Source organism: Tinamus guttatus, unplaced genomic scaffold (assembly GCF_059628265.1).
Source record: "Tinamus guttatus ecotype Peru unplaced genomic scaffold, ASM5962826v1 Tinamus_guttatus_pri_ptg000165l, whole genome shotgun sequence".
In the NCBI taxonomy this organism is placed as follows: Eukaryota; Metazoa; Chordata; class Aves; order Tinamiformes; family Tinamidae; genus Tinamus; species Tinamus guttatus.
The window spans coordinates 481,897-508,758 of NW_028288699.1; the positions used below are offsets into that span (position 1 = coordinate 481,897).

Sequence of the window (26,862 nt, forward strand, 5' to 3'; positions counted from 1 at the left end):
TCTCTACGTCACCATAATGCAATGTGTAGTTATGTCAGTAGCAGACTAAAATAAAGTGCAGACTTTTTGTCTTTGTTAGGAGAAGCAAGTATCTTCTGCCCCCTTTGTATTTACTAGCACTACTGGGTTCTCTCAAGGACTGAAATAAGCGCAAGCGGATCACCCCATCATAAATTCCTCAGATGCAGATCAAAATCTGTTATACAATATATTGACTTACGCATACCTGTGATTATTTATATTTTAGCCTATTTTCTTTCCGACTTCCTAGGTGAACTACAGTTGCTGTTTCACATGGGACATCTTCAAAAGTACCAGTTTGGAAACGCTTCTTGCAAGGACTTAACATTTGCTCAGTGCACACTTGCATGCTCACCCAGATCATCTCATCTGGGACATCCTTATTCACACAAGCAAATCTCATGCCCGCAGCTACCACCGGTGAATTGCTGTGTGGTTAAGACCAACTTCTGGAAGCAAGGATTTCCTGGGCTGTGCCTTCAATTAATATGACAGATGAGAAAATCAATTTCCTTGTATGGGAAAAGTAGATGGTTTTGAGCTGTATATGTACAGAATCATTACTCATTCCCCTCACACTGGATTTCAAAGTCCATATTTGAAGTGGCAATTGTCTTCATTGGGATTATTTTAAATTAAGGCAATTTGAAGGTGGCCAATTTAATTATCCCAAAAACAGATCAAAGCAAATGCTTGAAATGGACATTTTTAAATGACTTATCAAGGAAGATGCAGTTTAATAAAAAGAGGATGTGGAAAGGAGAGGAAATACACAGATTGTCTGAGTACTTCCCTCCCAGGGAAATAAAAACAGTCCCTGGCTTCGTGTGTCTGTACCACTCTCAGGGAAGGAAAAACAGTCATACCTGTAAGTAACAGTTACATTAGACCTCACATGTGCAGAGAAAGAAAGAGGATTGCTTCCACCTCTGAAAGAAAATGACATCTTCTACCTCCTAAAGTAAGATAAATCCCTGGAGGCACTTATCCCTGTTTCCTTATTTGTGTGTCATTTCGATTTATTCATGATATCTGATAACCCAAATTACCAGATATTAGTTAAAGTATGACTTATAAAACATCTTTAATGTCTTTAAAATTACTGAGTATAGTAAATGTGAGAAACAAAAGTCATTTAGTAGGTTCCTATGCATTTTATAAGGCAATTTCTAGAAAGCACTGTATCATTACTGTGATTGCTTTTGATAAGTCCCATAAATTGAAAGCCACTGGACGAAAGGTAAAAAACGATTTAAAAGGAATGAAACAATTACTGAAGTTTTAGGCTCCTGTGTGGTCAGATAAATTCCACTGGGTCTTTGTTACGTTGCCTAAGTACTATACCTAACTTTCCGGGCACCACATTCTTATTGTTTTTTTATTATTTATTTATTTATTTATTTATTTATTTATTTATTTATTCATTCATTCATTCATTCATTCATTCATTCTGCCCTGAATGGAGATGTTGGCAATATATGGTTGGAAATAAAATATTTTCATTTTATTACTCGATCAGTGCTTGCATTAAGCTTCCCTTGCTTCCCGCTGACATTAGGATATAAAAACAGCAAAAGTCTAGACATTGACCTCAGGACTCTGTGGTGTCTAAAGGCAGTGGTTTGTTTGTTTGTTTGTTTTCCTGTATTGTGAAATAAAGAACAGTTTTTTCCCATTACAGTTACATTACTCCAAGGTGACTGCTGTCGCTTTTCAAAAAGCACCATCACTTCCCTAACCCACAGGCAGGTGTCACACCTTTCAGCAGAGCACAAAGAAATAACAGTCAAATACACTGCAATTCGAAGTTTGTTCTGCCCTCTGAACCTGCCCCTGGCATCCTGTGGGAGCTGCCCCCACGGATCCGAGAGCTGAATCCGAAAGCTGGGTGGATTTTTAGCACCATTTCACTTAACAACAACATGTTGCGTCGGGAGCTTAGTGCGCTTGGGCGTCTCCTTGCTTGCCGCACTGCGAGGCAAGCATGGGCATGGCTGCCCTGAGCCTAATCGCTCAGCAGGATTAGAGCACGGCACATGCCGAATATCAACGTTGCTCCATGAGTAAGGATGCTCACCAGTGAGCAGTGGTGAAGGTGCTTCCCCTGCGCTCCTTTAAGCAGGAATCGCATCCATAGCCATGAGACTAATTATTTGGGAACCTGAGGGAAATGCAGTCTCTGTAAGCGAGTGAGTGATCTGCAGTTAAGGATCAGTGAGCCAGCTAATGGCTGGTTAGTCAGGAGGGGACAACTCCTGAATGTTAATAAAATGTGTCTGAAGTCCAACACCTCGGGGAAGAGGCTGAATGCAGCACAAGATAGATGGAAACAGAGACTCTGTTGTTTGCTGTTGCTGAACTGCTCCTTTAAAGCAGGTTTTAAACCTGTTTTGAGACTTGTTTATGAATTGCAAAATAGCAGCGGGATTGTAAAGTGTAACTACTGTGGCTGCAGCAAATGTAGCTTGCAAGAGCAAAATATTACCATCCTGACCAATACCTAGAACACGTTCAGTGCTTGCTGCTGCATAGGTGTATATCAAGGTATGGTAAAAGCTTGGCTGTCTTTCATCATATATATGCTAATAGAGATCACAACTTATTAAGTAAGCTAAGCACTTAGCGTTTTAAAACATTATGTAAATGCTAACTGTTTAATCCTCCCAAAAACCCACTTAGACCAATGCCGATAGTTTTTTTCTGTGGATGGAGAAAATAAGATAGAAATCATCTGCTGAAGGCTCTGACAAGAAAGCTTGTAGCAAATGCCAAGTTACTATTTAAGATGCATTAAATAAAATGATCATTGTTATTTTATTGTGCTCCATACAGGCCATGTAGCTGTGCATTCAGTGCTGTAGGCTGGTATGTCGATAAGCACCAAACAACTGCTTGCTCCTTAAAATGTCCCATTCCAGGGACAGCCAACCACCTTGACCCTGCAAGCCGCACACCCACATTTCCATGTGGAGGGCCACGGGGCAGACCCTGCACATCTCAGACACCCAGGTGAAGAGGACTTCCAGGGGAAGCTCTTGAGCGAGCCAGCAGCCAGCTCCTTGGGATGCCACCAGGAATGTCATGGTGGCCCAGCCACAGCAGCCTCCTCCTCTCTGTTACTAGTAGTTGCTGCTGCTGTGATAGTAATAGTAGTAGTTATAGTCATAATTCCAAACTTGGAAGTCCTTATTTGTTTACAAAAGTCTAGCAAGAGAAAAGTGAGCAAAAAATTCTGCTACCGGCTACACTGACAGAAAAATGCAACTGTAATCCACAAAATTATTCCAGTTTGCAACAACCTCTCAGAATTTGAGCTCGAGTTCTCTAAAACATGCTCCGCAAGGGAATACCATCAAGTACTTTTGTGTTTTTGAGTTTCAGGAAGTACTTTTGTGTTTTTCTGAAAACTAAGACATTTCAGCATGCTGTTCTTTTTTACTAAGGAACATACAATAATATTTAGATACAATACTCTATAGGAATTAGGAGCACTATAGAATAAATGAGTATGGGTATGCACCAAGAAGGGAGGAAAAGCCATTTTTTCAGCAAAATATATGGGTGACATATATAAATATGGGATATATGTATATGGGACATATACAAATCTATGGGTGCCTATATAAAAATAGAAAGACTTCTAGAAGATTCAAAGCTACCTATACCCAAGCAGCCATAAGCTGAGTGATAAGCTAGTATGTAATCTTACAAATAATCAAGAACCTTTGAAGGACTTTTGCTTTATTAGAAAATACTAAGTGGCTAATTCAGATAGTTTAACAGGTAGGAATTAATCAAAGAAGGAAAGTGAAGCAATCTGACCATCGTCCTCACATTTGTATGATGCAATGCTACACCAAGCAAGGAGGCTGCCCCATCAGCCTGTAAGGAGAGCTCTTGTTAATGCCTGTAGCACTGACCCATCTCTGTGACTTGCTGGGCATGCCTGACTTTGGTGGTTGGGGTTTTAATACAGCTGTTTTATCACGTACCTATAAAAATTTTAAGTAAAAACAGCTAGAGTATCCCCTACAACCACTAACATAAAGTATAAGAGTTTAAAAAAAAAAAGTTTATTTCCACATTTTTCTGCCTTCATATAAACTCCAGCATCTTTTCCACTTTTGTAATCCCACATTGACAGGGACAGATGTAAATTGGAAACAATGCTTTGGCTTATTTCCCAAAAAATGAGTTCATACGATGAGAAATAGGTTCTTAACAAAAATTGCATGTTTGCAATGGCTTTTGACCTGTTTTTGTTTTACATCATTCATTTGTAATTTCGTAATAGTGGGGTTCATAAGAAAAATCCATGGAGTGTTCACATGGAGACGTCTACAAAATTCAGTCAGTGTGTTCAATATTTGAGAAAGTGGCGGCCAGACATAAAATAAAATAAAATAAAATAAAATAAAATAAAATAAAATAAAATAAAATAAAATAAAATAAAATAAAATAAAATAAAACAAAACAAAATAAAATAAAATAAAATAAAATAATCAGCCACAGCACATGGGAGTGCCATCCAGGACACCTGCTGCGGCCCCAGCTGCTGCCACCATGGATGCAGGTGACAGGAGCAGGGCAGCCCCAGCTCCACTCGGTGTCCCCAGCAGTGTCCCCCTACCCCTCACAGCCCTCCCACAGCACAAAAAGTGGGAAGCCAGGCACAGTTCTTCCCCCTGCTCTGGGTAACCAGCCCCATGCAATTGCGGCTTCATGTACCCATTAGACATTGCATCTTCTGCATGGGAAGTTAGGTGTAAAAAATTAAAATAAAAGTTAAATTTGTCCTTTTTACTCTTATGATGATATTCACAGGTGTGACTGCACAGGCGGTTTTGGCATGTCCAAGTAGATTTCTGCCATATGGAAATGTCATTTCTTTTAACCTCCATTTTCCTTTGCACTGTTTTTCACCTTTCACTCGTAACGTCATCTATTGGGGTGATGTAAGCGTTTTAATATCTCCAAATTAATTGTGCTCATAACCTAGGGACTAAATCCCCCAAAGGGCTGATGATCACATATGTTAGAGCTTCCGTTTCTGAATCCTAAATTTTACATTGCTACTGATGGCTTGAGGATGTCTATATGAGAATCTGGCTAAGATCAATTCAAACTCTTATGTAAGAATATTAATTTCACTGTGCTCTCCTCTAAACTTGTGTGTTTGACAGATTTGCAGTTGTTTTTACTCATATTATTGAAAGACTTATGGAATGGAATTGTGTGTCCTAGTCTTCATTGATCATGGCTTCTCGTCCACACTTCTGGTCTGTGTGAACAATAAAATGTGTTTTTAAAGAATGAACTTCACTAGTAAGTTATTGCAGCTGATGTAGCAGAACTGTAGTTTATGTTGTTGCTACCTGAAGAACTTCTGGTCTATTAGACCACAAAGCCTGCAAGTTCCCTCATGGACTGCTCAAAGCCAACTTTTATTTGGCCATTTGATCAAAACAAAGCCACAGTCTTCGAGCTTCAGGATGTGAAAGGTAGGCTTTTTTTTAACTACGAAAAAAAAAAAATGCAAGCTGTTTTTCTCCTTTCATGCGGGCCAAAGGCCCGAGATTTGAGAAGGTAAAATTTGACAATAATATTTTTTATTATTATTGAAAAGCATCTCTAAATAATGCAGGGGAGGCAGGTTGAGCTATAGCTGCCTTGCAAAATCTTGAAAGAGATTTGTGTTTTAGGCAGAAGAATGAACAATTACCCCTCACCCACGTCCTGGCGGAGTGCGGGGCACAGCCACATCTTCTACAGAATAACCTACTGGTTATTTTGGCTCCCCTGGTACCGGAATGATGTCACACAAGGAACAACAGCTTCATGTTGTCTACCCAGAGAATTATATGCGATTCAACTCTAATTGTTGATCTCCTCCCCTTTTAAGTCTCTATATAGGGCTGATTTAGGCCACATCCTTCCATTCCATTTCCATATGAGTAAGAACTTCTTTCCTGTGAGGGTGACAGAGCCCTGGAACAGGCTGCCCAGAGAGGCTGTGGAGTCTCCTTCTGTGGAGATCTTCCAAACCCGCCTGGATGCCACCCTGTGCCACGTGCTCTAGGTGTCCCTGCTGGAGCAGGGGGGTTGGACTAGATGATCTCTAGAGGTCCCTTCCAACCTCAACCATTCTGCGATTCTGGGATTAATGCCTCATTATTCCCATTTACCTCAGCTGCTGTGTCGCACATGAAGCAATGTCAGGACAGGGCATGGGCCAATGTTTAATAAAGGGATGTTACCTGGTTTTCCAAGACACTTAGTACTGTTCTTTTACTGCCTTTTTGTTCTCCTTGTAAGTCTCTGAATTTATTTTAAAAATTAAAATATTAAATATTATATTAAAATAATTTAAATTAGATTTAAATAATTAAAATTATTTTTAAAATAAATTCAGGGTAGGTAGTTAACAAACCAGGTAGTTAACATCTACAACATTCTGTGTTGTGGATGTTAAGGGCAGTATGCCAATAAGCTCTTTGTTCCATGAAAGGTGCCCAAGTTGTGTTTTTTCTCAATATTTTCCACATCTTCTCTCTCCATATTTTTAGTATCATTTCTTTCTCATGATTAATGATGACAAAGCAGCATATTGCCCTTTTTTTTCTATTTCTGCCTTTTCATCTTTTCTGGGCTAGGTATCATTTATCATTCTCCCACAATCAGATAAATTATTCACTTCAGTTTCAGTCTTTTCCCCCATTCCTTCTCCCCACCAAGTGGATATTCTTTGCCTTTGATACACAATGTTGTTATGGGAAGATACATTAACTTTGGAAATATATCCTCAAAGTAAGAATTTGGTTGCCTTTCAATAGGCCACTAAGATATTAAGACAATAGCCATGACTCCTAGCAGTTCTCCCTAATACCAAAAGTGGTGTTTTCTTCAACTTTAATGGAAACTATTTTTTTTATGTGCACCCATCTATAGGATATAGATATGAAATTTTGGTATTTTTCCATGCTACTTGAGAAAAATAAGAGAGAGACAGAGAGAAATAATAAAAATTCTCCGTCTCTCATTTCCAAACAAATATTTATTCATGTATGTTGTGATTATGTTTTTGTCTCATACATCTAGATTAGTTTTCTTTAAAAAGCATAGTGTGTCTGTGATATGCTTTTTTGAGTACCTATAGCATACTGCTCACCCTACGTACCAAACTATTATAGAAGCAGGTTTGTTATTTAACTCCATGTTAAAGAAAAGCATCCTGTTGAATCTGAGAAACACTAGAATAAAGGCTAAATGCACTCTCTCAGCTCTGTTTCCTTAAGTATATTTTGGGGTTATCTTGTTAGATATGCTGCGTAATCAGGACAAACTAGAACTTTCTAATGTGCCATGTTACTGAGGGTAAAAAATAGCATTAGAATGTGATTTTCATGAAAATTGGGCTTCAGATGAACCCAGTGGCAAGGCACTGTCAGGACAGCTGGAAAAGTCATCTGTAGAAGATGGTCAGAGCATGGGTGGCAAAGGCTTTAGCCAACAGCTGGTCCGTAGTCCTTTCCCTGTGGGAGTAATTCCCATCAGGTGGTTAGGATGCATCCCGGGAGAGCAAGAAGAGAGGTAGACATCTTCTCATAAGTGTTTTGCTCCATTTTTTCTGTAACAGTCCTCTGTGGCCACGCAGCTAATGTCACCGGTTGCAAAATCTACGTGATAAGCACCCGGGTGCCATCCTGCATATATAGAGATGGTTGTATTTCTTCCCATATAGGATACACTGCTTTTGCCCCATGGAGATATTTTCATCTTTTCCTTTATCCTTTTTAATGTCTGACAAAGAGAGAAAGAAAGTGATTAAAAAGTAAAGCATACAGACAAATAGGAAATTTAATTGCATTCAGATATAAACAGGGAAGAAGAAGAGGCAAATGCCTCTTTCTCTGCCCTTACACACACATACGGCACAATTATATCTCAAAAAAAAACCCTCAAAATAGTATGATGCTATGCCTGGAGCTGCTTCTCTATTAGGTATAGAAAAAAAAAAAAGGCTAAACAGTTCCTGGAAGAGCTGAATGATGACACTGGAAGTGGTGAAAAAGTGTGGTTAAAAATACCATAGTACTTCAGCTATGGAGTGTACATGTCTAAACATCCATACTGAAAAGCTGTACTAATTACTTTTTGTTCAAGACATTGAGTCTTACCAGAAGAAACCAGAGAAGGCAAAAAACTATTTTTAATTTAAGAGTCGGTTAAAGCAAGAGTCCTAGAGGGATATGGCCACAGACCATCTGAGACAAGTTTGTCGAGTAATAAGAATTTTCATGGTGTGTGAAAAAAAAAAAAGTGTCTTGGCAATAGCTCTTTACTTAGTTTTAGATTAGTGGTTCAGAGTATTTCTTTAGAAAGAGGAAGATTTGTAGAACCATGTTGTGATAGCCTCTCTTATGCTGGTACTAAAAGCAACTGCTAGGTGTTTTTGTTTCTATTCTTTTCTATTCCATTCTATTCTGTTCTATGCTGTTCTGTTCTGTTCTATATTTTACTCATGATGGAGCTGAACATTTTTCTGCCCTGAATTTTATTTTCTTAGAAAATAAGGGTTAGAAATAACATTGGGGTTAATCACCCCTTAAGAGGGCTCCACAGCAGCCGCACTCTGCAGGTAGAGTGCAGTAGGGAGAATTAATGAATTCTCCACAGCTGGGCCAGTTTAGCCGTCCTGGGCATCCTAAACCAAGAACAAGTTATAGTGACCCTCCTTCCAATCGGGAAGAGATTGCAAAGTCCTCCCCAGGCTGCCCTGCTCTGTGTAACTGGTGCACACTTTCAGATTAAGGCAGTTGACCTATGGAACCCACCTTAACTTAAAATATGCATCTAGAAGCTGTGTTTTTTTTTTTTTTTTTCCAAAACATACTTCAAACATACCTGAAAATAGCCAAATTCTATAACTCTGAATTAGGACATAACTAATAAAGCACTGTAAATTCAGATGGATCTATACATGCAATTCCTACCAAAATTAGAGGAGTTCCATGCTAGTTCTTGATAGAATGGTAAAGACTTTTTTCCTCTAGTTTAGAGAATCAAAAACCAAGAATCAAACACAATATGAACTCTTTAGGTAGGTCAGAATGATATTGCAGGAGCAAGTTTGTAGTTATCCATCTTTGGAGACCAGGAAGGATCTTGCAAATTTTGCTGTAATAATTCCTGGAGTTGGCTGACCTTTAAATTCTTAATCTTATGACTTTTATGACGCATTAATGTTTTCAACATATTTACCTAAACTTTTAAGGAAAAGACATCTCGAATTATGTGTGGAGGGGAGAAAGAAAGGAATGAAATCTGGAACCAATAATCTTGTGGAGCTTGTAAATTCCTTGTTTCAAAGTTATTCATCCTAAAGAGGATACAAGCTCTGCTTCTTAGAAACAAAAATGCAGACTGAGGAATGGGGACACTTAACGATCGTAATATATCTGGAGGCTTCAGACCAAAGACTACCTAGATAAGTTTCTGCCTTTCTAGTCAAATCTGTTAAATGTCTTTCTCCAAAATACTGCAAAATGATCCCAGTTAATGTAGTTGAACAGAAACTTGACTGGAGGACATCAGCCTTCAATGCAGATTATGTCCATGTTAACTCTCTTCTGACTCTTCCAGAAAAAAAAAAAAAAAAAAAAAAAAAAAAAAAAAAGTTTATAGTCTGAGAAGTTTATGCTATGTGGAAACAGTTCATCTTTTTTTCTTCCTTCCTTTTTTTTTTTTTTTAACTGCTACCACTTCAAAAGTGGATGAAATAACATGGTTAAAAAAAAAACTTAGAAAAATCATTTAGGGAAAAAAAAACACAGAGAGGAAATTTCAAGCCACAGAGGTTATTTTTTTCTTTTTTTAATAGAAAAATGAAATCATATGAAAACAGGAAAAAATGATTAAATTGCAAATATTTGGCAGCTTTAAGTATAATAGATACCAGTAATCATTTGCTGCTGTGTTTGCTGTATAAACCATACATGCACGAGCCAAGTGCATGCGGGATGGCAGACTTCAGGCATGAGTGAGGTTATTCTTGCATTCCCTTATGAATCGTAAAAACGTGGGTTTTCTCATTACTGTTCTCAAAAGCCTGCGAAATGTGAAGACTTTGGGATTGAGACTACAGACCTACAAACCAAAATATTGCATCGGTGAAACAAGGTCATCTGCTGTATAGCTCCTGCATCCCGTGTCCTGTAGGAAGTGTCTTGCGGCCATCGGGTACCCCTGAAGTTCTGGGTTGGGAATTGGGATCTCCTGTTCTCCCTTAAAATCATAGAGCCGGAGGACCTGACATCAACAACTCTGAGAGAACTAGAATTATGTGGCAGCTCTACAAAAAACTGAAAATGTCGCATGTTTCTGCATGAGTCGGGCACTTGGAGAACATGCAGTATTGCACCCTTGAAGCACAGAGCACCCTTGAAGATGAGCAATGCGTGCGCCTGCCTGACCGTGCTCCTCCTGGACACGTCATCGCAGTCCTGAGCATCGCTCTCCTCTGGTCATATCCATCAAGTGCATCTATAGCTGGTTCCCTAGGAAGTCAGTGATTTGTAATTTTTAATGCCTAAAATTAGCTTTTTTAAACGTAGCAACGGTCAGATTCATGATATCAGAAAGGAAACACAGGAAATCCTTAAACTATAGGAAGACAAAAAGATTCCATTAGATCCCAAACCAGCTGATACTTCTGAAGTTTAAGCATATGTTTGAGGACAGAGAGGTTTAACGTAGCTCTGTGGGTCCCATGACTCTGTGGGATTTACCTGCTTGTTTCAGTGGAGACAGGGTGATGTTACTTCACTGCAGGAGATCTGCTGACCTTCAGTGACAGATGAGCTTGGTTCTTGAAAGAGACCTGAATAGGACACATCTCCAAAGCTTGAGACTTTTCTCCATTTCCAAGGCAAAACAGGCTTTTGTGGGACAACTTCTGTGCAGTGCAGAAGACTGTTCATCATATCCTCCTATTTAGGGAAGACTCAGACTAAGAAACCCAAGCGGTCCCTTAGGGATAAGCGGTGGTGGTACTGAGCACCAGCTACCAGCAGGAAAAAAAAGCTGACCATCCACACGCTGCCTCCACCTCCTCTGAAAGAAAATGTTACATATTTCTCTAATTAAAGCTTCAGGCATATTTAGACAGGGAGGAAATAATCTAGCTGGAGATTGGTTGATCTCCTAACTGCAGTGGAGAACACTGTGAATCAAGAAATCAAAAGATACAGTACAAATGCAAAACTGCAGCAAGGCATTGGGTGTGCGAGGGCTGAACACCTGCCTGGCACCAGGACCCCATCGCTCTGCGGAGCACCCGAGGGCCCCAAGCAAAGGCAGGTGGCTGCCACCTCATCCTCCTTCGCCCCGAGCCAGGACCTGGTTTCAGCCCTTGGAATAGCAAGAGCACCTTGGGATCATGTAAGCTAATTTGTTAATGAGAAAATCCTGGTCCTAAAGAGGAAAGAGTAGTTAAAGTCAAACGAATACAAGAGGAAATATTGATTAGGACCGTGTTTTACCAGACCTAGTGCAAATAACAGTGAAGTTCCACTGCCTACTACTTTCAGACCAAACCAGTCTAGATTTGTAGATGAAACCAGTCTCTACACAGCACTGATTTCTGAGCTCAGTGAGTGTTTTATATACTGTGAATGTTTGCTTTTACTTGAAACCATCTTCTGTGTCCTCTTGTAACTCCTTGAAATCAAACTCAAATGCAACCGTTGGTCATAAGGTAAAGTATGAGCATGAGTTCTCAATATCCATTTTCAGTTTTTTGCTTTGTACTTTAATTCCCAAATTGTGCCTTGGCAGTTGCAGCCGATAATGACTATAGAATTTTGTACTAAATTAACTGTGGTAACCTGAAATCTGATACTTCTCAAAATACAGAATATCCTGAGTGTTATAAAAATAAATCAAATGTTTCTGAATGGAGTCCAGCAGCTGTCCTCTAATTACTTTGAATTTCAGTATAGAAACTCTGTTGAGTGACAAGTCAATTTATTTGCATGCTGGAAAAGTTCACATTCTATACATGTTTATATGATAACAACTTTGGTCATATGCTTTTTATTTTTCCCAAACAGACATATGATTTTTTTTTCTAGAGGCACATAGTAGTTTTCTGCTCATATGCTGCAGTTACCACATACTTTCCCTTATTTATAAGGGAAATGCAAGTGTGTTCTGGGTTTGAACCACCTCTTGTTGGAAGATGTTGACTTGACAGTCCTGCAAGATTCGCCATCCTGCTCTACTGTTTTCCTTAATCCTGACCTGAAGAAACCACTTCCTGGGGAGAGAAGGAAGGTTACCTTTTATGCCCAGCTAGTACTTGACATCTTTGCTGGAGGCTGCCTGTGCACGTAGCAAGCAGCATCGCTTTTCATGATGGCCAGGACCTCTCCTGGGATTTGGGCTCCTGCCTGGGAGAGCTGCTGTGAGACCTATATTTGTTCATGAAGAGTAATATCTTGATAGTATAATTAGTTGATAGTACCAAAGTTTAAAATTCAATTTCACACAAGGAATGAGGCCGTGTCTGAAAGAACAATCCTGCCTGGGTCCTAACTAATCTTATGAAAACTCAGTGTTTTATAGGGATTTATGAAAGACTCAAATGCCGTGGTTTTATGAAAGCACTTTTGTTTTACTAAGACATCTCCTGAAGCCAAAAGCTGAATGTCTACTTCTACTGCTGAACTCCAGGTCCATTTCACAACAAAAACACTCAGGCACCCAGCCACACTAGCTTTAAAGCCATTGCTTTTGAAGAAGAAACTATCTCACAGATGCAAGCAATCTCAGTCCACAACTTGGGGCTTGAATCTGTTGAGGGGGGGAAGTCTTTGTAAAACCCAGCCTTGAAACAAAGATGCAGAAATACCTTCTGGAAATACATGGCGATTGAATGTTCTGATCTCTGCTGGATCCGTGCCCGTGAGATTTTTGCAGCTCAGCTCCCGAGCCACGGAGTGTGGCCCTTGCCTTGGCAGCAGTTCAAGTCAGTTGAAAGAAACCCAGAGGTTTCATTTCACCGAGCTCGCCCAAGAGACAACTCTCTAATCCATATGGAGGCTGTATATAAAGAATGTAGGCATGCGGTGACAAAAGGTGCCTACGGGCAGCAAAGGGCAAGAAATCAGGATGGGTCAGCTGAGCAAACATCAAAGACTCTCAAATAACAAACAGAAAAGTAAATATTCCCAAGCAAATGGGATATGCCCATAACGCTATTGAGATTTCATAGAAACTGGTCTTTGAAAACAGTTCTCCTGAGGTGTCTCTATTTGTCTTTCCCATTCTGGAATATTGAATTAAAACAGTCTGTTTGCTCTTAAAGTTCATCTGTTCCTACTACTCCTTCCCCTCCGTAGCCTCTTGACATGACAATGATCTCTCCAGCCACTCATGGCCATGTCGCAGATGTCAGAGGGGTCCCTCTGGCCACTTCTATGTATCCCACCACAAGAGTCACCAAGCAAAATGCGTACAGGGGATAAAGGGTATTTATTCACAGAGGGCCTGCACAAGGTCTAACACTTAGTTAAAATCCGCTTAAGCCCTGTGAAATAAAGGAAGAATACATTTAAGATTTATTTATTCAAGGGTTTTAAAGTAGTACATTGCAAAGGTTAAAATGCTTGTGTGTTTCCCATTGCTTCACCTCTTGCAGAATGAGGTGAAGGAAGATGAAGGAGCAGGATGAAGATACTAATTTAAATGCTCAAACCCATAACTTGTGTTAAAAGCAGAAGTTTTGCTGCTTCTTCCTCTCACACAGGTTCCAGAGATCCTGGTAACAGCACAGCTGCTACAAGCTATGTGTAAAATAAGCATTGCTTAATATAATTGCACGGTCTTTCAGGTAGCTTAGCTGCTACTGTCTCCTCTGGTGGTGTCTATCTGGGGTTTGATCCTTTGGGCTGGGCAGAGAACTACCCCAGCAGCAGCTGATGCAGACATTTAATACCTGGCACAATTTATGGGATGAATGAATTCTGCCAGACAATAAATCTCTGCTGTTAACAGCTGTAGCAAAAGGAAACTGCCAAAATTTCCCATTGCAGCCTATGATTTCAGGCGGGGATACAGCAACTTGCTGGAAGCTCGATGGGGTGATAAAAGACGTGCGAAATATGCAACTCGATGTAACACAAATAAAATATTTGAGATCTTACTGATGATGGTGGGGTTGTTCTGCTTGGGGAGCAAGAATTTGGTCCCACTGTTTGTTCTCACTTTCCCTCACTGGAAAGAAAACATTGCCAGTACGTAGAGAAAGACATGGACGATTTAATGTAGTTACTCCAACACCAGGTTAATGTCACAATTTGTTGGACCTTTCGTGCAGTGGCGCGTTGTCCTTTATAACCCATTCCTTGCGCAGACACGGGGTTGAGCGGCTATTGCAGGATGCCGTGGGCTGCCTTTGGCCACGGGAACGAGAATCGAGGGCCATTAACGCGCAAGGGCTCAGCAGCCTTACTCTCCACCCCTTAAAACGGGAGAAACCAGCGGGACAGATAGATATAAATATTTTTTATGTATATATATATATATATATATATGCCTGAGTAGGAACTGCCTGCCGCGCACAAACCTGACGCGCCCGAAGCCCCGGGGAACAGGAGCGCCCTCGGCTCCCTTGGCCGCTGCTGCATCCGACGCCTCACAGGAATTTTCTCTCCTCGCCTCGCCCGGCAGTAGAAGCCCGGGCTGCCCCGCTCTGAAAAGCAGCGGACCGGGAGGAGGGCCCGGGGCCGCGGCGGGGGGTGCGGGGCAGTGCGCGCCCTGCGCCCCTCACCGCGGCGCCTGGGCGCCCCGCGGAGAAGACCCCCTCTCCCCGCCGCGCCAGCCTCGCTGGGAAGGCAGCGGGATGTCAGCGGGGCGAGCGCTTCCCAGCCCCCTTCCCGGGGCTGGTGGCCGTGGGGAACACTGACAAAAACATACAGAATAATTATTATTGTAGTGTGGGAGGGAAATTACACCTTAGTCACGTTTCTCGGACAGGAGCCGAAAGAAGGGACCCTCCTTCGCCCGGTGAAAGCAGGAATAGGTAAATACTGGCGAAATCGCCTTAAATCAGCGCAGGCCCACCTGCGTCCCCAGCGCTTCAGCGAATCAGTGGACTTTTTTTTCTCTTTTCTTTTCTTTTCTTTTCTTTTCTTTTCTTTTCTTTTCTTTTCTTTTCTTTTCTTTTCTTTTCTTCTCTTTTCTTCTCTTTTCTTCTCTTTTCTTCTCTTTTCTTCTCTTTTCTTCTCTTTTCTTCTCTTTTCTTTTCTTTTCTTCTCTTTTCTTCTCTTTTCTTTTCTTTTCTTTTCTTTTCTTTTCTTTTCTTTTCTTTTCTTTTCTTTTCTTTTCTTTTCTTTTCTTTTCTTTGTATTATATAATATATATCTAAATTTCTGGGGAAGCGCCGCCACCCCTCCCTGACGAAGCGCCGCGGGCGCCTCTGCCGGGACAGGCAGCGGGCGCGGGGCTTTGCGCGGCTCTTGCGCAGCTCCTCCGCGGCCGCGGGAAGCAGCCGCGCGCCCGCTCGGTGCCCGGGCCGAGCGCAGCACCTTGGTGGGGGGGCGGTCCCTACAGACCCCACTGCGGGGGGGAGACAAATTAGCGCCCGGGGGGTTCTCAAACGGGAGCCGCTCGCAGGGGGCGGTGGGCGATGTGTTTCTTTAACGACCCCTGCCCGCTCCCCCTACCCCCGACGGCATTTTTGGCGCGTCCAGGCTCTGATTTCCGCGCATTTTGGCTCCTCGGCAGGGAAGCCGCGCAGGGTGGTGGCCAGACCGGGCACCGCTGCCCCAAAACAGGGGCCCCGATGGGGTTGTCCAAAGTGGGGGAAGCACCTGCGCCCTGCGCGCTCCTGGAGGCACCTCCCGGCGCTGCCGCCAGCCTGAGGCGCGCAAAGAGCGCGCAAGGAGCGCGCAGGCACCGCGTGGCAACAGCCCCCCCGCCACGAGCACGCGCGGCGGCAGCGCCGCGGGGAGCCACGGCTCGCGCGCGAAAAAAAAAAATATAATGATAGTAATAATAATGATGATGATAATAATAATAAGCCCCGATTTCAGCTCGTCGCGGCGCATGCTGTGCTATTCCTACCCTACCTCCGAGGCGCACGTCGGGCTGCCCACGAGAGAATTAAGGAGCCGGGTTGGGGAGAGCCCCAGGGCCGTGGGGACCCGCAGTGGCCCCGGGGCTGGCCCGGCTCCTCCGCGGCCGCGCAAGGGCCGTGCTCGGCGCTGCGGGACCGCCCGGCTCTGAAATTTCTCTTTCGGGGGCGGGTAGATGAGGGAGTGATTTGATCTGATTCCTAAAGCGTCTGATCCTTTGCTTTGATTTCCCTTCCTTTTTTAAAAATATATTTTATTTTTTTTCCCCTCTCTATATGTCTATATAGAGAATCTATACCTCTATATAGAGAAAAATATATATGTTTACCAAAGATAAATAAATGAGAGAAAATATGTCCCGTTCCCCGTGCCTAAAATAGCATTCCGCGAAAGTGGGGACACGGAGGGGAAAAAAAAAAAAAAAAGAAAGAAAAAGAAAGACAAGCGGAGCTGGGCAATGCGAGCTCCAGCCGGGGATGGGAGGAGGGAGTAATTGGAGATATTATCGGGAAGAGCAGAAAGTAAAATCTACCAATAATAATAATAATAATGATAATTTTAAAAGTTATAATAAAAATGGAAAAAAAAATAGGGAGCAAGCTTCCAAGTATCCATGCAGCTGATCTACAAGGAAGATTTTCAAACCTGGATTTTCTGGTTCGGGAGAGGGGTGGTCCCACTCGCGGATCGCCCTCTCGGCGCCTCCCTGCACCCCCAGAAGTGCCGCGGAGCCCGAATGCCGCCGCCGCGAGGGGCGGCTCCACGGAGCCGGCCTGCACCGAGGGCTGCGATGCCGGGATTCTCTCCCGCTTGCAACCTGCGGAGCATGGGAACCGTTTCCTTTACGGTGTCTGTTCTAGCCTTGTAGCGCTGGCACTAAACAAATAGGAAAAGTGTGTTAAAGGGAGGTTATGGTTACGGCGTCTTGGCCTGACATCCCCACATATAATTAAAACCATAAGCAAAATAATGCGTAAATAAGTAATAGCAAACAGAAGTATCCGTCCCCGCTCCAGTTGAAATCAACTGTTTTGGCTCTGACACTGCATTATTTTGTTGCAGCCGTCCACGGCGCTCCATCTCGATTTTATTCCATTTTAGTGGGAGACATAGCAGAGAAGGCAATGCAGCATTTGTTTTGTTTTTATTTTTCTTTTCTTCTTTTTTTTTTAAAGTCCGTGTTTAGTTTTAATTTTCCTGCATTTTAAAATAAACATGTTGGCCGGGATATGTTTGATCCTTGCACGAAGGAAGTCTATATTGTAGAGGAATGTGCAGCAGTTGGGTATGAAAATGGGGTTGTGACTCACAGCTGCAGGCAGGAAAAAAAAAAAAGAAAAAAAAAAGAGAGAAAAAAAAAAGGTGTCGTGGTGTCAGCCAGAGGTGTTCGGTCTAATAACTCAAGCTGTAAACTGTATCCTCTAAAATTACTTGCATAGTAAATCACTCAGGGGTTAAAAAATAGACTGAAATTGTAAGGGAGAAGGGAAAAAAATCTTTTAGAAGTTCCCTTCATGAAAATTATTTGTCATGACGGGAATTAAGAGTTTAATATCGCTCTCGTTTTCTGAAGTGCCAGTCTGATACAGCTAATTGTCCTTATAGTGCGAATGATGCTTTCAGAAACCTCAACCGTACGTCTGGGCACGGCAGTTTCATTGAGCGCTTTTCCAGATTTACAGCTAATTTGGACGATCTCAAAAGGGAAAGAAAGAAAAAAAAAATCGAGAGGGAGCCGAGAGAGCAAGTGACCATTAACCAGCACCCCGAAAAACACCCGAAAAGGGGGTGTTTCGGCAGCCCCGGCGCAGTCCGCAGCGCTGGGCTGCCCAGGGACGAGGAGAATGAGGAAGCCGAAAGCCAAAAGGGGGGTCCCATGCCGAAGTGCTGCCCCCGGGAGCAGCTTTGCCCCCGCAGCAGTGCCCACGGCTGAGCTGGGGGCTGGTAATGGGGCTGCAGGAGATGCTCTCTCTGCCGCGGAGAGTAACTGGCCGCAAAGGTTTGCAACGAGAGAGAGCTAGCCTGTGGTTGAAACAAAAATGTCTAGAATAAAATAAAACAAAATGTTTAAAATGAATGTTTTTCCCTAGCGAAAGAAGCGATAAATGTTTGCGATGGAAGTAAGAAGTCAATAACAATTAAAACCGGGGAGCCGCGATCATTAGTATTCAGGACATAGGATCGCGCTTTTATGTTTATCTTTCTGCGAGGATCAATATTGCAGCAGCATGTGCCGGGGACGAGCGGGAACCTGGCCCCGGCATGGGGTGACCTTTCCCTCTCTGCCCACAGGTCAGCGCGACTCCAGCAAAACGAGGCAGAGCATCCTCGGAACCACCGGCACCGGCTGCAGCCGCCGCCGCGGCTCTCCTTAAAGCCGCTCCTTAACCTCGGGCGGCTACGAAGCGAAGGAGAAGGGCTGCTTGCCCGCACGGAGGAAATGGTGCTCGGGAGAGAGAGGGGGAAAAAAAAAAGTTGGAATGAAAAATTGCTCTTTTTATTTTTTTTTCTACCACCGTCGCTAATTTAAAAACTCCTTAAGTCATTTTCCAGAGCAAACCCCTAAGCACAAACGCCCGTGCAGACCGTTCTCCTGCGGAGTTCCGCTGTCACCCGCGCCCGCCGGTCAGCCCCGCGCCCACGGCGATGGGGACCGGGACGGAGACGGGAGCAGCTCCGCTGCTCAGGGCCGAACTGTGCCGTGCCGCTGCCCCTGGCACGGCGGGTGCCGGCTGCGACCGTCCACACACCGGCGGGGCCGGGGCGATGTCGGGTGCCCTTCACCGCCCGTCGGGGCGGCGCAGTCCCGTCTCCGCAGCCGCGGTCTGGGACGCGCGAGCGGCGGCCCGACGTGCCTCTCCGCTGCCGCCAGCCCCGGCAAGGTCAAGTTTGATAGCGGGGAGAGCGACACCGGCGCAGCTACGAGGGGCCGCACCAGCTCCTTGCTATTCCCACCCGCCACCCGAGCGCTGTTGCCCACTATCCTCTCTTTTAGCCCCAAAACGGGCCCTGCCCCTCTAGAAAGCCACAGCTGGCTGCCGCGCGTGGGCGGCCGCGCGGCGGGGGGCGCCCGCTGCGCGCCCCGTCGGGCAGAGCGGGGCGAGGGCGCCTTCCAGCGCGGCTCGGGGCCGCGGCGAGGCGGGGGGACCTGTTGTGGCGCGCGGCGCGGCGAGGAAGTCGCATCGGGCGCGCGTTTTGTGCTGCGCTTCCTCTGCTCGGGACAAGGGAGCAGCCGCCGCTTTGAAGTGGCGTTAAATAAAGACATGAAACCTCTGCCTAGGCTCTCCTCCCCCCCTCTCTTCTTCTTCACCTTTTCCTTTTTTTCTTCTTCTTCTTCTTCTTCTTTTTTTTTTTTTTTTTTTCCCTTTTTGCCCCTTTCCCCTCCCCAGAGAAATCGGGACCAGGGAGAGGGGGGAACCCAAAGCTCTAGGGAGGAATCCTCGCCCGGAGGGAGGGAGGCAGGAAGAGAGGGAGCGGGGGGGCAGGGGGTGGGGGGTTCCATGCCCTGCAGCGGGAGGAAGGGTGGTTTTTTGCTCGTTCTCCTGCTGAACTGAGGTTGCTTCCCCGTTAGGCTCGAGCAGGGGAGGGGGCAGCAAGAAAGAGAGAAAAAAATATATATAATGAAAAAAAAGAAGAAGAAGAAGAATGAGAGAAAAGGAGGGGCACAAGTTGACCCTCACCTTCCACCCCCGAAAAAGAATACAGCTCTGGGTGCCGATGGAGGCCCTACGTACCTCGCGGTGCGCGCGGGCGGCTGGGGACATTCTCGTCCTTGTGTCTTCGCACAGGGCAGGAGCGGGCACCACTTTCTCAAAACAAAGCGCGAACTTAAATTGCTGCGCGGGATTTCGGGAGGTCTGCGCCGAGCTGAGATGGGCCCGGGGCAGGAGGGTTCGGGGGGGCATCCCCGGCCGCTGCCCCGCGCTCCGACTCCGTTCTCGAGAGAGCTCGGGCTGGGCCGGGCCCGCGCAGCCCCGCGCAGCCCCGCGCAGCCGCCGCCGCGGCGGGCTCGGCGCTTGGCGAGAGCCGCCGCATTTTATTTGCGTCTGGGCGGTTGGCATTTCGGGGACGGGGGTTGATTGGGCACTTTTTAATTATTATTTTTCCAGGTTCCGAAATAGATTTTTTTTTATAAGGAACCCCCAAACCCAACAAATCTGCAGAAATTACCGGGAAGGAGGGTTTCCTTTGGCCAGGCGCCGGGGGCAGGTAAAGGCTGGGCACGGCCTTAAGCGACGAGCTCCCGGCGCACTGCGGGGACGCGGGGCAGAGCAGAACTTGTTTTATAGACGGAGCCTGATTTTTTTCTCCTTTCCTTTCCTTTTTTTTTTTCCTTTTTCTTTTTGGCTTGTGGCGAGCGCCTTAGCAGAGCTATTCCGGGGAAAATCGCTTCGTAGTCTCAGGGGGGGTCTCTGGGCAGAGTTAGGAGCGAATTTTATGATTAATAATCGTAATAACTATAATAATAAAGATTAAAAGCGCCGCTCGGGGTTGATTTTCACCTTAAGCCGCCGTGGAAGAGCCGGAGAGGCAGCACCGGGGGTCCCGTCGCCTCCCGGGGGGTGCTGGACGCGGAGCCCTGTCGGAGCCGCGCTGTAGGCCAGGGGCCGGGGGAGCCAGGGAAGGGTCGAGGGACCCACACACACTTCAGGGTTGCTCCCAGGTCGCCTTCAAGGTCCGCGGCGAGGAGGTCTGGAAGGCTCCGGGCTGAGGATTGGGAGTCCAAGGGGAAGCGCAGGACGGACAGGGCGATTTAGGGTGATGCGGTGCGGAGTGAGGAGGGAGAGAGGCGGGTGACGTGAGCGCGGGACTGCCGGGTTCCCCGAGCCCCTGCGAGGCGCCGAGCTCCGGCGCTCGCTGCGGCGTGTCAGGGGGCGGCGGGGTCAGGCCGGGGAGGCGCCGGGGCCAAGGTCAAGTTCAGCGTCAGTCGGGGAGGATGCACGAACCGGGGGGGCGGAGAGCGACCCCCGACGGGTTAGCAGCGCTAACGGCTTCGGACAGGCCAGAGGCTCTCGGAGAAAAAAAAGAAAAAAACAAAACAAAACAAAAAAGCATATCCCGGTGCAGAGTATCCCGAGCAGGGGTTACGGGGACCCCTTGAGTAAAGCCCTGCCAAATCTTTTTTTTTTTTTCCCTTCCTTTTATTTATTTATTTTTTCTTTTCCCCACAGCCGGAGTGGCTGCCGCGAGCGGGATCCTGAATCCTGCCCGACGGGGCGGGAGTCGAGGCAGGTTCCGCCGGGAGCTGCGGAGCCCGGGCTGGGGGCCGCGCTGCAGCCGGGCCGGGCGCGGATTCGGGACACCCCGGGGTCCGGCCCGGCTCTTTCGGCCAGGTTACGCCGCGGAGATGGCGGCCGCACAAAGAAGGATCCTCGCAGCCGCGTTTCCCACGGAGCTGTCCAAGGGGCAGGCGGCCTTGCCGATTTTTTTTTTCTTGCATTATTATTAATAGTTTTTTTGCATAATATTATTACCGAGAGTAAATGAGCTTTTAATAGACGCTTGATGACTCGGAGAGTCGGCTCGATGCAGCGGCCGGGAGCTCCTTATGCAGAGGACACTCCGTCTCTGATTCGCATCGAAACTTTGTCGGCAGCACAGAGAAGGGGGATCTTTTCCTCCCTACCCACTTCCCCTGAATTTAGGTTACCCCCCCATCCCCAGAAGGCAACAGGGTCCCCCTTGCCCAAGATCTCCACCTATCCCCTCCCGCCAGGGGCTTGGGATACGTCTATTGTTATTAAAACCCCGTAGACAAAGCCCGAAAAACAAAACGACAACGGGACGGGGGGCAAAGGAGTTGGGGGGGATGTGGTTGACCGGGCCCGAGGAGAGTAGCGCAGCCACCGCTGGGCGCTGCGCCGGGAGCCGCCTCTCCTCGGGCCGTGTTTCGGTGGCTATCCCCCAGGCAAAAAAAAAAAAAAAAAAAAAAAAAAAGGGGGGGGATAATCTATTTCCTTTCTATCTCCTTTTGTTTTCCTTCTTTTTTTTTTTTTTTCCTCTATTTTATTTATTCCAGGTTCTCCGGGCCTTGTGTGTCCCGGAGCGGCGGGGAAGCCACCCCTGCCTACCCGAAACGCGACGGCGGCCCCCGATGGCCCCGCGGGGCGGCCCTGGGCCCCTTCCCCGGCGGGACCTCCTCGCCACGTCTGAAAAGCCAAAGCTCACGATTTTTGTGGTTGTTATTGTTGTTTGTTTGTTTTAAAGTAAAAAGAAAAAATGGAGGGGAAATGCAACGATCGCACGTTGTCACGGTCAGAACGTAAGCTTCGTAAGGAATATTAGAGGCTTAAAAATAAATGTGTATCTACGAGGAGACCGTGGCGGAGGCGACTTCCCTTAGGAAAGGCAGCCGGGGGAAGCCGCCCCGGGCCGAGGTGTCCAGCTCCGTCACCTCCTGCGGCCACCGCGCCCGGCAGCCAAGCACAGGGCTTCCCGTGGAATATAATAATGATAATGTTTTCTGGAGGAGAAAAGCCTTTTTTTTTTTTCCCCACAAACAACGCTCAGCATGCAAATGCCACCTCCCGTTTTATATATTTTTTAGCTTCCCCAAATGTGACTCTTTTCCCGACATGCAGGCGCGCGGGAGGAGGGGAGAGTTGTGGGACACCTTCGTGCCCCAGGAGGAGCCGACAGGTTCCCCCAAACCATCTATAGCTTCGCATCCTGCCCCGGCTCCCCTTGCGTTGCGCCATGTTTCAGGGAGGTTTGGCGTAAGAATAAAGCAGCCCGTGCAGTTTCAACACGTTTTTATTATATTTCTGTATGCATTACTCTCAAAACATATCACAAGAAATGATGAAACCACTTAAACCTTCAAATAAAAAATCTGAAACAGTTTATGCTCACAATTGTACATATTTATAGTTAAGAAACATTCTTTATAAATACTGTTTCCTCTGTAGCAAGTTAATACCATAATTTAATTACAAATGGATAAATATGGTAACAGGTATTTACAGGAGGAAGGGTGTTATTACGGAAAAAAACCTAACGGCACAACGTTTATTTTTCCTCACAATCTTCCGAACAGGAACTAACAAATTGAACTTGCAAAAGCACTAAAACATCACATGTAAACCCAGCTAACAGAAAAAATACATTCACAAGCGTTGTTGTTCGTGTGTGTGTATGTAACAGAATGGAGACTTTGGCACGGTATTTCTTCCCAGTCTATAGTTGAAATGCAGTTTTACAATCAAGTTGCCTCTTAGAAAGGAACACAATATTCAATATATCACAATTACAAAAGAAACCTTTTTTTTTCTTCCACGTTATTTTCCTTAAGGGGCGAACTAAAAAAAAAAAAAAAAAAAAAACGGAGAGACATGGTGGGAGAGGAAGATTTAAAAAATCCATCACTTTTTTCTTCGGGGATGAAGAAAAAAAAAAGGAAGAAAAAAAAAAAAGGAGGAGGAGGAGCAGGGACCAATCCGCAGTTTACAAACTGGACGAACTTCTCTACACCAAGGATCCGATAAGAGTCGGTGGCCGCTCGGCGAGGGCAGCGGCCGCTATGTACAACAGTCCTGGGCCCGGGGCTCCGGGCGGGAGGCGCGGGGGCCGGAGGAGCTGGAGTCTCTGATCTTTTGTCTGGAGGCTCTGCAGGGAGAGTCGCTTTCCGCCGGCTCGAGAGCTTTTGCTTTTTTTCTCTCTTTTTTTCTTTTTCCTTTTTTTTTCTTTTTTTTTTCTGGGTGTGTTTTCTGTTCTTTTTTTTCCTTCTTTCCTTTCGGTTTTCTTTTTTTGACTGTTTGTTTTGTTTTTGGTGGTGGTTTGTTTTCCTCTTTTCCATTCCGCTGTTTATTGATTTATTCCTTTGAGATATATATATATATATAAAATTATTATTTTTCAGCGGGTACTTTTATAGAAAAAAAATGTGGTGATTTCTTTTGTTCTTTTTCTTTTCTTGCTGGTTAAAAAACGTTTTCAAAAACAACAATAACAATAATAATAGAAAAGCAACAACAACAACAAAAAAAAGAGAGCCCGAAGCTGGCGGCGGGAGGGAGGGTGCAGAAAACCAACCACTCCCCCGTGCCCCGCGCTGCTTGGCCCCCGTTTCGCGGCGGGCGAGCGGGCACGGTGCGGCGGGTCGCGCTGCTTCCTCCTCCTTCCTCCTCCTCCTGCTGCTGCGGGCCGGGGCGGCGCGGTGCCTACACGTACCACTCATTGAAGTTGGAGGAGAGGCCGCTGTGGCCGCCGCCGCCGCCGCTGCCGCCGCCGGTGCCGCTGCCCCGGTGCACGGCGGACACGGCCGCGGCCGCCGCTGCCGCCGCCGCCGCCGCGGGCGAGAGGTTGCTCGTGCTCTGCGACTCGGCGCTCGGCGACACGAGCCCCGGCGGCGTGGAGGACTCGTAGCCCGAGCTGGCGGCCGGCGACGACTCGGAGCCTTGCGGGGACGCCTCGTGCACCTGGGGGGCAAAGGGAAGGCGGCGCGCTGGGGGGGCCGCCGCGGGGCCGCCCCGTCCCGCCGCCGCCCGCCGCCCGCCGCGCGGCCCCGCGCCCGCCGCCCGCCACGCCGACGGGGCGCCCGCCGCGGCGCGGCCTCCCCCCCGCGGGCCGCCTGCGCCGCCGGGTACCTTCATGTGCTTGCGCAGGGAGCTGGGGTGCGTGTAGGACTTGTCGCACATCTTGCACAGGTAGGGCTTGTCCGACGTGTGCACGTGCATGTGCTTCTTGCGGTCGCTGCTGTTGGCGAAGCGCCGGTCGCAGCCCTCGAACTCGCACTGGAAGGGCTTCTCGCCTGCAAGAGAGCGCGCGTGAGGCGCCTGCCCTCGCCGCCTCCCTGCTTCCCCCCTGCTCCTCGAATCCGCCTTTCTCGCTTCAGGCCGCAGCGCCGGACCGCTCGGGGCCTTCCGTCTCCCCACGCGCGTCCCACCCGCCTCGGCAGCGAGGCGGAACCGGCATTTCCACACCCGCAAACGCCCCGAACGCCGCCGGGTCGCGCAGGCCACCGAGACATTCGGCCGGCGGCGGCACCGCCGTTTCGGGGCGGTGGGGGGAGGTTTCTCGGTGCACTCCAGGCCCCGGGAACCATTAGGAAAAAACAATATGAACATATAAAAGCAAGCATCGGGGAAAAAAAAATCGAAGAAAAAAAAAAAAGGAGGGGAAAATAAAATGGGGGTGGGGTGGGGGGGCGAGATGTTTTGCCTCGGCCCCAGCGCCAATATCCTGTTAAACTGTAAGCCATTAACAACAGCTTTAAGGCCCGGCAGCTTGTTTCCACTATGGATATTCGAGATAAACACACATCCGCTGGGAAAATTCCCCGCCTGGAAAAATTTTTCGCCGGTTTCCCTGCGGCTGCGAGGTGAGAACGGCGCGTCCCCCGCTCAGCGCCATCAGCAACTAAGCGGTGTCCCCAGGACATGGGGACACGGGCCCGGGCACAGGGCGGCCCGCGCAATAACGTTGCTCCCGTTTGCCAGCCCCGCTCAAGCGCGTCTCGCACCTCCGCGCCGAGGGGACAACGAGATCTGCCCCCCGAGACGGGTAAAGATTGACGGGCAACGTCGCTAAAATATTTGACTCTCTCCTACGAAAGGACCTGGCGCCATCGGAGCTGCGAGGAGGAGCAGTAAATGAATAATATATGGAGCGGGAGGATGCGTTGATTTTGTTACTGCTCGACTCACGCGATTTTGCAGCAGGAGCGCTGGGTCCTTTCCCCACATTTCACCTGTTTTTGTTTTTTGTTTGTTGGTTTTATTTGTTTGTTTGTTTTTGTTTTGTTTTGGTGTCAGTTTCCCAACCTCAAATCCTCTGTTGCCTATTACATAATTAATAAACTATTGCAAAACCACCTAAGTCACCTCAAGTGAGACTTTAAAAACACTTTTTCTTTCCTTATTTTTAAATGAGATAATTTTATTGCCTTGCTCACACCATTTAAATTTAATGGAAAGCATTCCCAGAAAGGACCATTTTACCACTTCCTCCGAGATCTTGGACGAATACAGGATTTTATGTGTATCTATCTAATTTCTCTCTCTTTCTCACTCTTGCAGATATGAAACCCGTGCACACAGGCGTTGAAGTTAGATGTAAATACGCCGTGCATTGCATGTGTATAGTGCACTCGAGGATCTCTGTGCCTCGGCGTGTTGCAACGGTACAGCGGAATTTATTCAGCTTAAACTAATAATAATAATAATAATAATAACAATTTTGTATCGCTATGGAAAGACTCCAGCGGAACCTCAGAGTGCTTCTGCGCTGCTTATTCCGCATCTTATAATGATTAAAAAAAAAAGAGTAAAATAAGAACGTCCTTTCGAAACCGGAGGCCTGGAGAGGTAGAGAGAAACCCAAACAGCCCCGGCCCTGCGATGCAAGCGGGAGGCTTCGCGCTGGGCAGCGATTTTAAGGGCGATCCTCCTGCTACGCCTTGTGCAATTTGCATCTCCCTTTCTGCACACATACAGCCCCGCGTATGCACATATCGAGATAAAGATATAAATACAGTGCAAGCCTCACGAAAGAAGCCCGAATTACCTGTGTGCGTCCTTTTGTGGATTTTGAGGTTTTCCGATCTGGCGAAAACTTTCCCGCAGCCAGGGAAGGGGCAGGGGAAGGGCTTCTCGCCCGTGTGCACACGGATGTGGTTGACCAGTTTGTATTTCGCCTTGAAGGGCTTCCTTCGCGGGGACACTCCTCCCAGTAGCAGACATGGTTGCTCTGCTCGGGCCCCCCGACG

General features: G+C 46.6%; 1 protein-coding gene across 1 annotated transcript; it reads right to left on the reverse strand.

The window, feature by feature from the left end:
• Positions 1 to 24,281: 24,281 nt before the first annotated feature.
• Positions 24,282 to 26,855, reverse strand: ZIC2 (Zic family zinc finger 2; the record flags this gene model as incomplete). The annotated part of the gene is given in 4 exon segments (XM_088522786.1): positions 24,282 to 24,574; positions 24,743 to 24,906; positions 26,661 to 26,801; positions 26,804 to 26,855. Coding segments are annotated over 4 exon segments (615 nt in total), but the record flags the coding sequence as incomplete, so codon positions are not given.
• Positions 26,856 to 26,862: the final 7 nt, after the last annotated feature.